A 15486-nucleotide genomic window follows, 5' to 3' on the forward strand; every position below is an offset into this window, starting at 1 on the left:
TTTTAATTTTTCTTCAGAATGTTATCAGCACTACTGTTTTTTCCGAGGGAACTCCTCACTTTATAAAAAGTACGGTATGGCCCGCACCATAGGATTATCCAAACTGTCCATTAGATGGGCCATAGCCTAAATAGGTTATGCCCCAAAACTATTTCCATTTGGTTGATTCTAACCCTCCGATCTATAGAGGGTTAGGATCAACCCTCTAACATTCAGATTGGAGGGTTAGGATCATCCTATGAAAATGATTTTTGGAGCATAACCTATTTAGGCTATGGCCCATCTAATGGACGGTTTGGATCATCCTATGGTGTGGGCCATACCATACTTTTAATAAAGTGAGAGTGCGCTTATAAGAAAACAGTATTGTGGATAACATTTCCTTCGGTTTTTTATTTTACAAGAATTTGCTACCAAACTTCTCCTATAGCAACTTCTAGGCATGTGGCCATCCTCGTGCAAGAAGCACGCATGGCAAATGTTGCTAGCAAATAAAAAAACAAAAAAAGTAATCATTACAGAGAAGTAAAATAGATAAATTATAAAGTTTTAAATGAAAAATTACCTATAAATGTTTATAAAGTTCTAAAATTACGAAAAAAATACAAAGGTTACGACAATTACGAAAAAAACAGATGCTGTCAAATAAGATAATTATTACAATCACATATATTTGCGGGTGACCCGCGGGTTGAACCGTCCCACGGGCCACGCGGGTCACCTAAATTCTGACCCGCAAAAATGCGGGTCATTTCCTCACCTGACCTGTGGACCCGCACCCGCATCACCCGCGGGTTGACCCGGCCCGACCCACCCGTTTGCCAGGTCTAGTTTCCATGCACAAAGCGATTTTGCCTTGGGTGAGAACCCTTCCAGCATATGCATCAATGATAGAATTGCATAGCCATCCACTTGAAACTTTAGAATTGTCCAAACGGAAGATCTTTGTGCCATCGCCCACGCATTAGGGCCAATGGATTAGCGTCTTAGGAAGGGATATATTCTCCCATTTTCTTCCTATGTACAGCCCCTCACTTCCCCTGTTACAACCCCGTTGAAAAAACAGTCACGTCTCGTCCCAAAACACAATATTTTAATCTGGTTTAATAACCAAATTCTCAGCAACTCCTCTTTAAAAAAACCATTTGACCATGAAGAACAGAACCCCTCCTCCTCTTCACCGTCTCTCAAACTGTAGACATGAAATTCAGATCTCTGGAACAAAACCCATTTGAAATCTCGTGAGGAATTGGACAAAAAATGGTGAGATTTCTACTATTGGTGTTTGTGTTAGCTTTAGGGTTTACAGATGGGTCGGGCTTGGAAGCCCAAGAGGCCCCTTGGCGGATCCACACCTTGTTTTCTGTGGAGTGCCAGGACTACTTTGATTGGCAGACAGTGGGCCTCGTTCATAGCTTCAAGAAGGCCCAACAGCCCGGGGCCATTACCAGGTTACTTAGCTGTACGGACGAGGAGCTGAGGAAGTACAAGGGGATGGGTATTGCTCCCACTCTGAAGGTGCCTTCCATGAGCAGACATCCCAAAACGGGAGATTGGTATATGATCACTTTTCTTCATTGAGTTATTTGTTATAACTGTTTTCTTGGTTGTGTAGTTTTGAGCTGATTTTATTTATTTATTTTGTGTTAATGGGTTTGTTTTAGGTGGATTTGACCTTCTTGATTTTGATTTTAAATGGGTTCGTTAATTTTTGTTTTGTTTCTTTTAGGGAGATTGATATATGCTTACCTTCCTTCATTGAATTATTTGTCATAGTTGTTTTCCTTTTGCTGGCTCCTTTTGATTTGAGTTTTTTTAGTTGTTATGTTAATGGGTTTGTTTGAGAGAGAGAGGGGGGGGGGGTTGCCTTCTTGGTTTTGCTTTTAAATGGGTGTGTTTTAGTGGGGTTTGTTAGTTTTTTTTTGGTTATTGATCACTTTTCTTCATTGAGTTATATGTTATAATTGTTTTTTATTTTTGGCTGGCTAGTTCTGAGCTTTGTTTTTTTTTTTTTTTAAAGTTTTTCTGTTAATGGGTTTGCTCTAGGTGGATTTGAATTTCTTTATTTTTTTAAATGGGTTTGTTAATTTTTTTGGTTTTAGGTAGATTGCTATATGATCACATTTCTTCATTGACTTATTTATTATAATTGTTTTTTTTTTTCGGTTGGCTCATTTTGAGCTGAATATTTTAAGTGTTTGTGTTAATGGGTTTGTTTTGAGGGGATTCGGCCTTCTTGATTTTGCTTCTAAATGGCTTTGTTATTTTTTATTTTCTTTATTTTAGGGAGATTGGTGTATGATCACCTTTCATCATTGAGTTATTTGTTACAGGGGACTTGACCTTCTTGATTTTGCTTTTAAATGGGTTTATTTTTTTATTTTTAGGGGATTGGTATGTGATCACTTTTCTTCATTGAGTGAGATTGGTATATGATCACTTTTCTTCATTGAGTTATTTGTTATAATTTTGTTTTCTTTCTTTGGCTTGTTTTGATCTGTTTTTTTTTTTTTTTCCTTTTAATGGGGTTTGTTTTAGGGGGATTTGACCTTCTTTATTTTTCTTTTAAATTTGTTTTTTCTTTGGGTTGAGTTTTGCTTCCTTTTCCTGCTGTGTTGATGGGGTTGTATTGTTAAGAGAATTGGGGGCTTTGCTACCTTTTTTCTTTGCTTGATCTCAACTCAACTCAACAAAGCCTTTGTCCCAAACTAGTTTTTCTTTGCTTGATAAGTTGATTTACTTAGTTTTGTATTCTGACTTCAAATGGATTTTCATTCATCTTAATGGACCTGGACTCTGGATGAAATAGTCAAATTACTTATGTTTTGTCTTTTAATTTTTAGTATATATGCCTCTCCCTGTCTCTCAGTTTTAATACTGACTTTTTTTTTTTGGGAATTATGTTTATATTTTTAAACAGACGTCGTGAGATTACTCTTTTCTATCTCTTTTTTCTTTTATTGTTAATGGTTAATTTCTTTGCATTTTGTTTTTAATATTGGATTGGATTGCTGCTATTATCTTTCAATGTGTTAGCTGAATCAACTCATATGTGTGTTTATTTTCTTTTCTTTTAGTGCACTGCTTTTAAACGTATTTCTGGGTTATAGTGTTTCTGTTTTCCTACTAATAACTTGTCTTACTTTTTTATGTGTACTTTTCGGCTGCACTGTTGTTCTTCGTCTATTAATGAGTCATCTTTAAAGAGATTTTCTGACTTTACTGGTGCTATTTTATCATCTCAATGCAATGCTATCACTCTCCTCTCTCTGTTTCATTATTTCCCCTTTTTATTACTTTTACTTTTCTTCAGTGTTATTTATTTATTTTGAGCTACGCCCTTTGAGCATAGTACTGGATCTTAGCTATCCATCAAAATTCATCAAAGAAACAATATTCTTTTCTCACTCTTTCTTTTGTGGGTTTTTCTTGCATGTATGTTTTCCCCAATGGCTCATGGTGCGAGGTCTATTTTTTTAACCTCATCAGTTGCTTTTTTTGGTAGGTACCCTGCAATCAACAAGCCAGCAGGGATCGTTCACTGGCTTAATCATAGCAAAGATGTGGAGAATGTTGATTGGGTTGTGATTTTGGATGCAGATATGATAATCCGAGGTCCAATTATACCTTGGGAACTTGGTGCAGTAAAAGGAAAGCCTGTTGCCGCATATTATGGGTACAGATAATCACTTATTTTCTTTCTTTCTTTTTTCTTTTTACATTATTGGTTGCCACAATTGATCTGTGCATGCAGTTAAGTGATAGGAACTAACGTTTGTTTTTTTGGTGTTTTTTTTAAGTTGCCACAATTGATCTGTGCATGCAATTAAGTGATATGAACTATACATGTTTAATTAAGTCTTTCATAGGCCATTCAAAAAAAATAAAAATTAAGTCTTTCATAGGAGGCTATTATGCTGTGACAACACTTCTTACCAATTTCCGCACCTGAATGACTCTCATCGTTGTAGTACTCTTTATTACTCAACTAAACGTCTCATCATAGTCAACTTTATGTCTTTGTTACTTACCCGCTAAGCTGGCCTTGTACTTGCTATGGTTCTGTCAGGTTTCTATTTTAGCTTGAAAACCCTTTTACAATCTACCACATTCCTTTCCATAGGTTTTTTCTACAACTTCCTATATTTTGATTTTGTAAAGGTCACTCATCTCTTCTCTGATAGCTTTTATCCATCCGTCCTTAGAAACCCTACGGTTCTGTCAGGTTTCTATTTTAGCTTGAAAACCCATTTACAATCTACCACATTCCTTTCCATAGTTTTTTCCTACAACTTTTCTATATTTTGATTTTGTGAAGGTCATTCATCTCCTCTTTGATAACTTTTATCCATCCATCATTAGAAACACCCACCCTCTATAAATGTCAGCGGTTCATATGCTGGCGTAAGTACTTGATTTTCAAGCGCTAGTTTATGCTTGTTGTGACAAACAAAATGCTTCTCATATGTGTATATTATATGGCATCTACTGCTATCACCTAACATAGGTGATTAAGGTGTGTTATCTACATCCAAGGTGGAAAGTGGAAACTATGATACTGTGATGCCCGACCTCACTATGGGTCCGTAATGTAAGTAATTTTATTTAACCATGGACTGATATTGGTGTCGTTACAGATACCTGTGGGTATAGTCACAATTATCTCTGATATTTTAAAAAATATCGCTATATTTTGCAATTTTGTGATAAAATTTTATAGTTCCAAAACTTTCTCAAGACTGTAAAAAATATTGAGATATCTTCATTTTTTAGGGAAATGATATCACCACTACCATATTTTGATGATCACACTCCTTACTTTATTAAAAAGTACGGTATGGTCCGCACCATAGGATGATCCAAACCGTCCATTAGATGGGCCACAGCCTAAATAGGTTGTGCCCTAAAAATCATTTCCATGGGTTGATCCTAACCGTCCGATCTATAGAGGGACTGAATATTAGAGGGTTGATCCTAACCCTCTATAGATCGGAGGGTTAGGATCAACCTATGGAAATGATTTTTGGGGCACAATCTATTTAGGCTGTGGCCCATCTAATGAACGGTTTGGATCATCCGATGGTGCGGGCCATACCATACTTTTTAATAAAGTGAGGAGTGAGATCATCAAAATACAACGGTGGTGATATCATTTCCTATTTTTTATTTTGTTACGTCAAAATATCACGGTAAATTTACAATATTATTGGTTGTCCTAATTTTGTTCTTGAAATTTATATTTTTATATATTTTAAATATTTTATTAGGCTCACTTTTTATCTTTCAAAAAAAAATTAGTCTTCTAGTTTTATTTTTTGATATAAACCCGAAATTAACAAAATAAAATAAAATATCCCGAGACACTCTTTCCGAGAAATTCCCAAGGCAAATATTCGTGATTATTTTGTGGGTGTATTCAGAAGTGCCTGCATCTCTGACATCTCTACCTTAATCTAACATCCAATGTGATGTGGATATTAGAGCCACGATTCATAGAACGAGACATGGCAGGAGATTAGAACCTTACGAGAAGAAAGTAACATCAATATCCCTTGTGCTTGTCACTATACCAAACAAAATACTTACAGCAGCCTTTGGAGAGAATTTATTAGTGGATGAAGGCACACACATAACAAATACAACCCCACAACTTAAGAGGAATAATAAGGATTTTAATTAATAAGCTTTCCATGAGATGGATAGAAGTCTTGAAAGGCCTTTGAGTCATCACTTTCAAACGATGCGATACATGCACCATAATGCTCAATAACAAAGGGGGAGGGGGAAGCGAGAAAAGACAAGAGAAAACATCTCATTTGTGCTCGAGACAAGTGTAATGAGTGTAATAATCTACAAATATAACATAAAAATGAGAAGGAGCAACAACTGGGTAGGGCCCCAAACATTAGAATGAATAAGTTGAAATGGAAAGGAGGTCATAATATTATTATTATTAGAAGAAAAGGGAAGTTCTTAATGCTTTCAAAGTTAATTGCAATACTATTTGAATTTGAAAGGCTATTTACAAGAAGAAATAAAAGCATGAGACACTACACTAGCATTTGTTTGGACCACTTGGTGATGCCACAAACATAGGAGTGGATCGAGGAACTAGGGATGTTTCCAATATTGACAACAGGTCCCACTGAAGCAATTGTAGCTACTCCGCACATGAAAAGACCTCCACACTAAAAGTATGATTTTAAGCTACAACAACACTAAGTGTCCATTAGAAAGTAGAGGTTGCCATAAAGCACACTTTTTACAAGGAGCTTCCCTGTTAGCAAATCCTCACAGTAACATAATTTGGGCTAAAAAGAAAACAACAAAATAAAGTTTTCCCTGAATACTAGGGACTGCATATACAATGGGAACATGGAAGGAACCAAAGGAAGACAAAACAAATGCAGAACCAATATGACTAATGAGAAACGGAATTTTGTTGCCCATAGTAATATGCGAGGAACCTAAATATGGAAGAATGGAAGTCATGTTACCTAAGTCATTAATAATGTGAGAGATTATTGACTACCCACAATGCTTCTGAAGGTGTGGTGGGAAAGATCACTAGTATGATGTGCCAAGGTCGTTTGTGAGATTGCATGAGGCGATACTCATAGTGATAATAGCAATCAACAATAATATGAAGAGGGCTTAGAGGTACATAAGGTCATCATACTGGATCAATAACACTCAAAGCCTAGAGAAGGATGGAAACGCTAAGCGAGTATGGGTGGATGAAATGAGCATAGTATAGTCATCACCAAGGTACATCAGACCTTGTCACACTCATCCAAAGGTTTTTTCAATAGCAACAAACCGATCAAGGAGGCCTTTTATCAAATCTTATCTTCTACAATTCATCATGCGGAGCCTGAATATGAAAGGGGATTACATGTTCTTCACACAACCATCGTCTTTGCACTCTAGAAGCCCCACATGCTCTAAACCATGAGATCCGCACGATTTGTTGTTGAAGGCATGGAATCTCTTCCGACTGACATTTTGAATCTTGCTTACCCAAAGAAGCCTTAAAGGTTGTAAACTATCAAAATGTATAAGCTTTCTTTGAGTTAGGCCTGCTGTGAATTTTATGGGTCTACTTTCCTTTTTATCTGATGCCTGATATTGTGGACTTGTGCATATTTCTTACTAGCTGTAAAGATGATTGGTTCCCACTTATGTTTAAAAAAAATAAAAGAAGAATTATCTGTCTCTTGTTTCATCGCTTGTTGTTTCGTCTGGTTCAATTATACTACTTATCCTAGTGAGCTTTATAGGCGTTCCGGCCAGAAGCTTCTAAAGCTCAAGCATTTACTTTTCTAATTACAGAAAGTCTTGGGGGATAATAATAATAATAATCTGAACACTGAATTGTGTTGTAATCTTTGAGTCTTTGGTTTGGCGATTGTTCGTAGGCTCCTTTTTTTTTGTTTCCATTTTATTAAAGGACTTTAACTTCATATTTATCCTTTTTTACTTTAGGGAATAATGTGATGCGTAACCACCCCCTTGTCTCTCTCTTCTTATTTTAGTTAGAGATTTTAGTATTATCCCATTTTTATAGAATTTCGAGTCCAACAACGATTATTTGCGTATTACACAGTACTACCAAGCAATGAATTAATAATCCCCAAAGGAATATTGTGTTATTCTCTAGAAATAATGGTCTCTATAGTGGGAGAACTATGATCTTCATGGCATTGGATTTACATTCTAGTAAAAGCTCCGAAATATAGGTGATTCCCAGTTTAATTCTGTTGGAAACTATCTGTGCCATGATGACATAAATCTTGTGTTTGGTATCATTTGCTTACTTTACCTTTTCTATTCTCGCTTTTAGATTTTTTAAAAAATATTATTATCGCTTTTAGAATAAATGTTCTTTTTATATCATTGTCATTTTTGTTGCCACTTATATACCCTATCATATGTATTTGTTCAAGACTTATGCTGCCTCTTCAGATACTTGATTGGATGTGATAATATTTTAGCCCGTCTGCACACAAAGCATCCAGAACTCTGTGACAAGGTTGGTGGGCTTTTAGCTATGCACATTGATGACCTGAGGGCCTTGGCACCTATGTGGCTTTCAAAGACAGAAGAAGTACGTGAGGATCGGGCACATTGGGGAACAAATATAACTGGTGACATTTATGGTACGGGGTGGATCAGTGAGATGTATGGCTACTCGTTTGGTGCCGCAGAGGTGAGCATATTTACTAGGGGTGCAACTTGGGTCGGGTTCAACCCGATTTTTGCTCGGGTTGGGTTGATATTTCCTCAGGTTGGGTAGGGTTGGGAAAAACCAACCCGATTTAATTTCGGGTTGGGTTAGGGTTGAGGCCTTGGCAACCCTACCCGAACAGGACTGGACCTCGCTCCTCTAATTTTATCATGATTTTCTTAGGGTTATGGTTTTTTCTTGTATCATTCTGTTTGGCCCTAAGCCAACCCGACTCAACCTGATTTGGAGGCGGGTTGGGTTAGGGTTGAGGGAATGCTATCTCGGGTTGGGTTAGGGTTGGCCTCAACACGATCCAACTCGACCCGTGTTGCACCCCTAATATTTACTTCTGTGTTTTTTTTTGTAATCATAATTCTTATTTCATGTTCCTGTTCTTGTACTAAAGTTATCCGGGTTGATAATTTTGGCTCTATAATCTGTTTGAGCAGGTGGGTCTTCGTCACAAGATAGATGACAACTTAATGATCTACCCAGGTTATACTCCACGAAAGGGTGTTGAGCCTATACTAATGCATTATGGTTTGCAATTTAGCGTGGGAAATTGGTCATTCAGCAAACTAAACCACCATGAGGATAATATTGTCTATGACTGCAATCGTCTTTTCCCTGCCCCTCCTTTTCCAAGAGAGGTACGGAGCTACATGAAAAAAAGACATTCTGTTTTAATATTAGGAACTCTTTCCATACTCCAAAGAATTGCATCGCCAAGGATTGAACCGAAACCGAAAAATTTCGGTTTCAGCCGAAATTATGTAAAAAAAAAAGATACAATTTCGGTTTTCATAAATTTTCCACCGAAATTTCGGATATTTTTGTGGAAATTTCAGTGATTTCAGTGGAAATCATAAAATTTCGGTGGAAAAATTCCAAACTTCGGTGGAAATTTTGTAAAAAGGGATAACAATGAAATTTGACGTAAATTTTGGTGAAATTTTGCCCGAATCTTGTACGAAATTGATTCCTTGTACTTTCAGTATCAGTCCCGACTGAAATCCGGAATTTCGGTCGAACCATTTCGGTTTTGGCCAAAATTTGTCGACTTGTCACATATGACTTCTGAGTTCTGGCAGCTGTTTCAATATGCAGGTCCAAATGATGGAAAGTGATCCAAACAAGAGGCGGGGCTTATTTTTGAGCATAGAATGCATTAGCTCTTTAAATGAAGGCCTTCTGTTACACCATGCATCAATCGGGTGTTCGAAGCCACCATGGTCAAAATACTTAAGTTTTCTAAAAAGTGAAACATTTTCTAAGCTAACCAGGCCCAAATATTTAACACATGACAATATGGGAAGTCAGAAATCTGAGCTACAACAGGGTGTTGTTGAACCAGGAGGAAAATATCCGAAAATCCATACAGTTTTCTCCACAGAGTGTTCGCCGTATTTTGATTGGCAAACTGTAGGGCTTATGCACAGCTTTTATTTGAGTGGCCAGCCTGGCAATATCACACGTCTTCTCAGCTGCACGGATGGAGACTTAAAGCAATATACAGGCCATGATTTGGCCCCTACTCATTATGTTCCATCAATGAGCCGGCACCCATTGACTGGTGATTGGTAATTGCCTTTATTTCAGTGATCATCTGTTATTTTTGTAGTTGTAGTGACTAATATTGGCTGAGTGGCGATTATTCTTTGACAATACGTATAATACGCACTGCATAGTTATACATAGATAACTGTCTATCATATAAAATGAAATGCTCCAAATCTTTTTTTGGTGGTGTTAAATGTCCATGCACTTATGAGGTTCCGGTCAACACATCCTAGATGCATGGTTTTAAATTTCGACCAAAATCCGAAATTTCAGATTTCATTGGAGACCGACACCGAAATCGCTAATACCCGAAATGGTATTTTATTTCGATCGAAATTCCGAAATTTCTGTTTTAAATTTCGACCGAAATCCGAAATTTTCGGTGGAGAACGACACCGAAAATCGAAATCACTTATACCCGAAATGGTATTTTATTTTGTCCGAAATTTCGAAATTTTGGTCAAAATTTCTTTTTTCCCCAAAATTTCACCCAAAAATATGCTTTTTTAATTAATTTAATATTTTACCGAAATTTTGGCCGGAATTACTGAAATTTCGGTCGAAATTTCGATTTCGGTGGGGTCCAAAACTGGTACCGAAATCGAAATTTAAAACCATGCTTGGGTGTCAAGATTTTGATATCACCAAGTCTCAGTTTGGATGCACGGCATAGACTCGAGTAGTGGAATAAGTAGTCAACAGGGAGGAGATAGGCATTTGATTTGCCTAGAATTTCCGCGGAGAATAGTGGCAAGTAGTGTCTGGTTGCATGGCATAGACTCGAAGAGTAGGGGAATAAGTAGGGGGCGTCATCACCAATATAGGGGGCGTCGTTACTAATATAGAGAGAGAAGAGAGGGAAGAGAGAGAAGGAGATAAAGAACCAATCCCCAGATTTTTCAAGCAAAATTTCACAAAAAAGTTTGATTTGAAAATTATGAGGGGACAAGAATGCCACCTTAGCAGACATGCAATAACTACCCAGGAGACATTCAATGGAGTCTCCAAGGAGTTCAACACAATATTAGCAACCAAACGAGGAATGGCATCCCAAATCCAAACAAAATCCTGACGGCTACTGGGATTTTTTGCAACCAAACATAGCCAGAGACAAAGTTAGTGTCACTTAGCATCAACTAGATGTGAGCACAAGAAAAATAATGGCTCTATACAACAATCAGCACAAATAAGTGAATAATTACAGGCCCTATATATTAATCAACAGTCGTGTGCTTGTAGCTTCTGTCCAAGTTCTGGTCCCCATGTGGGCTAGTTCAATGCATAGAAATCCACAACCATTCGATAGTGCTTTACTTAGAGAAAAAAATGGGCAAATTAGCTAATTAAAAACCATATTAACCTCAGGCCTCTTTAAGTCTTTCTAAATTTGTTTATATTGAATTTGTATATCTTAAAAATTATCAGTTCATCAAATTGAGGTTGCTAAACCTGTCTAATAAGGGTTAGAAGTTGCTTTATAGAGAGTTTATTTTTTTCTTCTTTAGCTTCTTAGCAATGATAAAAAAAATTGAGCCAATGAATTTGAAACAATGTTTTTATCCTTGTATTGTTTTTTCTGTTTGAAACATTGTTCTATATGACCCTGTTCTTTCAAAATGTCTTGGTGCTGAATAGCCATGGGGAACCTCTGACCTTTTCTTCCAAGCAATATTTAAAGTTATGAAAGGGCTATTGAAAATGCAAAGAAATTACTATTCATGAAAGTACATTTTTGAAAATGCAAAGAAACAAACAGATTAGCATTATTTGTTTCACCTTTTCACTTGCCAAAAAAAAGAAGTTTGCCAACCTTAATTTAAATATTTAATTATTTCATGTCTCTAAACATCTATGTTTGTTTAATTTTCAGGTACCCAGCAATCAATAAACCAGCAGCTGTTCTTCATTGGCTTAATCACGTGGAGATCGATGCAGAATTTATAGTTATTCTAGATGCAGACATGATACTGAGAGCTCCAATCACACCTTGGGAGTTCAATGCGGAACGTGGCCGTCCAGTATCAACCCCCTATGAGTAAGACCTATGTCACAAATATCGTTCTCCGGAATTTCTCGACAAGGGAAAATCTTGGGATATATGAATTTTTGTTTATTTTTTCGGGTTTATATCTAGAAAAAAATGATAAAATAAAACTATTTAAAATATATAAAAACAAATAAATTAAGGAAAAATTAAAAAAAAATCTTTAAATATCATAAAATATCGTGATAAATGAAAATATCGCTATATTTTTTAAATGCTCAGGATTATATCGGGATTTTGTCGTTTTACTAAAATACCGTGATAAAATCGCTATATGTTGAAAATATCAGAGATATTTGTGACAGAGTAAGACAAACAAGCACACTCTTAATAACTGATACCCACATATAGATCTATCTCTGACTTGTTCCACCTGCATCTTTAGGTATCTTATTGGTTGTGATAATGAGCTTGCAAAAATTCATACACGGCATCCTGAGGCTTGTGATAAGGTTGGTGGGGTAATTGTTATGCACATAGATGATTTACGGAAGTTTGCTCTACTGTGGCTGCATAAAACAGAGGAGGTCCGGGCTGACAAAGGTCACTATGCGACAAATTTCACTGGGGATATTTATGGAAGTGGCTGGATTAGTGAGATGTATGGATACTCCTTTGGTGCATCAGAGGTATGTAGTGTGTGGGTCCTTGCTACTTGTATTAATGATGACTCCATACATCCAAGCGTGCATGTGCACATATGCTTGTGTAACTACATGCATATGTGAAGCCAAATATGCACGTGCCATGTGCCAAAATATCCATGAACACAAATTTGATATAATTTTTTTTTTTTGGGATGACATAGGGTATCCCCACCCCATTTAGGGCAGGTCACAATTTGATTTTACCGACATGTAAGCATACTTGCATGTCCACATAGACATCACACACATGCATACATACATTTATATAAATGTATGTGACAATAATTCATTTGACCCTTTATCCATGTGGTTGCAAATTTTGTTTTTAATACCGTTAGAAAAAAATAAAAAATTTGTTCTTGGTCTTTTTCTTCTTTTTTTTTGACTAATTATTCTCCTCAAAAAATAAATTTTTAAAGCAACTATAAAACATTATACATACATTAATACAAATGTATGTGACAATATTCATTTGCCCCTTTATCCATGTGGTCACAAATTTTTTAAGCAACTATAAAACATTGATCTTTTTTGACTAATTATTCTCCTCAAAAAAATAAAATTTTTAAGCAATCATAAAATGGATCTCCATTTACATCTCATCTTGCTTTGTTCAATTTCTGTTACATGTGGATAATGTAATTGTATTTTTTCAAGAAAATTAAATGTGGAAACCTAATAGCAATTGAAAGATATGACAAATTTTTCTCGTAAACTTTCACATTAACATGCCTATTCAGGTGCTTGCTTGCAGGCACAGACATGTGAACTTAGATTAATGACCTGCCTCAGCTTAAATAATACTATTTTAGCTAGATTCGTTGGTGCATCATTTTGTTAGAAAACATTAAAATTTCTAACCCATGTTTGATTTTTGGCTGACAAAAGTTATTATTGTTCTTTTGCAGTTAAATCTGAGGCATATTGTTAGTAGAGAGATATTGATATATCCAGGTTATATTCCCGAACCTGGAGTCAACCCCAGGGTTTTCCATTATGGGCTAGAATTTAGTGTCGGGAACTGGAGTTTCGACAAAGCCAACTGGAGGAATGTTGATATGGTAAACACTTGTTGGACTAGGTTCCCTGAACCGCCCGATCCATCAACACTTACTTCAACAAATGAAGACATCCTACGAAGGGACCGGTTAAGCATCGAATGCATGAGGACATTGAACAATGCTCTTCGCTTGCATCATGAAAGGAGGAATTGCCTCAATCCAAGTACCAAAGCTATTTTGAATCAAGGTATTGAAAGGCGAGCTCCATTGCCGCGGAGAGTTGGGAGTGAAAGGACTGACATTCCAACTGTTGTGTCCCGTGCATCAGCTCTACCTGTCCAATACCATGTTGCTAGTTTTTTAAGATTTTCGATGGTTGTTCTTTGGGGATTTTCAGTGTTAGGCTTCTTAGCTGTCATATCAGTGGCACTCTCGAGCCGTAAAGGGGAGAGAACAAGAAGCAAAGGTTATACAAACAAGAAGAGAGCTTCTTATTCTGGACTTTCAGATACAAACGGAAATTCTCATCAACTCCATGATAAGCAGCATCTTTCTAATGCTGAAATGGCATTGAAAGCTTAAAATTCTAAAAGCTCTCCTGGTTATGAACGAGCGTAACATCTGGACTTTGAAGGTGGGATAATGAAAGGTCTTATGTGAATCCCATTCAAACTGGTAAGAAAGCGATATATCTAAAGACTTTGAACCTTAAATTTTTGCAACACTGGTTGTAGACAAAAAAAACTGGCATACTTGCTCCTTGACATGCCTATGGATACTGTTTTGGCGTAGGAAATTCCTGGCTCGTGAGAAGTCCTCCCAAGCGCATTCTAGTTGGATTATTACTATCATGGGATTCACTTCAATTTTGCATATATCTTATAATCGAGTTCGCGTACTGTATTGTCACTTTACAGGGTCATCATATTGACGTCCCTTCAGATTTTTAAGATTGAACATTTACACAATGTTTTGAGAGGAGTGCATTCTTGTTAGAAATAATAATATGGCCAAACTTGTTACAGGGTGTATGATGTTGGGTTGATGGAATAAAATTCGAAGTTACCTTTTCAAAAATAATAATAATAATGAGAGAGGCAGCAAAGGGATGGTTCATCCCATGCATCAGATTGTGACGTTTTTTTTTGTTCAGTTTTGCATATTTGAATCAATGTGAAGCTTCTTAACATGATTTTGTAAATGTGGATACTCCAATTCGGACTGTCTTTTTGGCTTTTCTTGCAATTCCATAGCACACTTCTGTAACGGGAAATTATGCTTAGATTGTCACTTCAAGTCTAAAGGTCAGTTTGCATTATTTTTTTCCTACAATCTTTTAACTTAATTCTATCTCACTGTTCTGATTATAATATTCTTAGAAATGATATACTTAATGGCTTCCAAAGAGGCCTTACTGTCCCATCTGCAGTTAGAGATTAAATTAAAATAATCATCCAAAGAGGCCGTTAATGTTGTTCTATAGTTCACACACACACACACCTGTTCATCTCTCTGTTATGTAATGTGTGGCCGTAAAAAAATCATTTTCATAGAACCTCCGGAGATTGGAGGTTTAGCATCATCCTATGAAAATGATTTTTGGGGCATAACCTATTTACATTGTGGCCCAACAAGGCCCGGCAAACGAACAGCTTGGATCAACATATGGAGTGGGCCGTACAGTACTGTTTCGAAAAATACTGAACTATACCGCCATACCATTAAAAAAAAAAAACCTCGGTTAGATTAATTTTAAGGGGTGTGTCAAGAAGTGAGCTGATGTTGGATCAAATATCAATGATGGGATGCTGAGTACGCGTTCATAAGGCCTTTCATCAAATAAATTCTCTCAAAGAGACTCTTGATCTTCATTGTCATTTTTTTCGAACAAGTCAATTTATAAAACTTAATAGGAGGCAAAAAGATCCACATACAATGGAAAAGAGAAAAAGGAAGAAAAACATGGCAGTACCCACAGACTACAAACTTGGCATCTCATTCTCCTGC

General features: G+C 36.5%; 1 protein-coding gene across 2 annotated transcripts; it reads left to right on the forward strand.

The window, feature by feature from the left end:
• The first annotated feature begins 862 nt into the window (after positions 1-862).
• Positions 863-14694, forward strand: LOC143892361 (peptidyl serine alpha-galactosyltransferase). Of its 2 annotated transcripts, XM_077396941.1 has the most exons (8): positions 863-1556; positions 3506-3676; positions 7966-8209; positions 8677-8877; positions 9335-9807; positions 11658-11822; positions 12217-12460; positions 13387-14694. In XM_077396941.1, exons 1-8 carry the CDS (start codon positions 1261-1263, stop codon positions 14059-14061), a joined length of 2469 nt encoding a protein of 822 aa, XP_077253056.1. In that variant the 5' UTR covers positions 863-1260; the 3' UTR covers positions 14062-14694. The 2 variants fall into 2 exon arrangements, with proteins under 2 accessions (XP_077253056.1, XP_077253057.1); XM_077396942.1 differs by lacking the exon at positions 863-1556 and having other exon boundaries at positions 3536-3676; positions 7995-8209.
• Positions 14695-15486: the final 792 nt, after the last annotated feature.

Source organism: Tasmannia lanceolata, unplaced genomic scaffold (assembly GCF_043159265.1).
Source record: "Tasmannia lanceolata isolate RefF3 unplaced genomic scaffold, GAP_Taslan_0.1 ptg000015l, whole genome shotgun sequence".
Classification (NCBI taxonomy): Eukaryota; Viridiplantae; Streptophyta; class Magnoliopsida; order Canellales; family Winteraceae; genus Tasmannia; species Tasmannia lanceolata.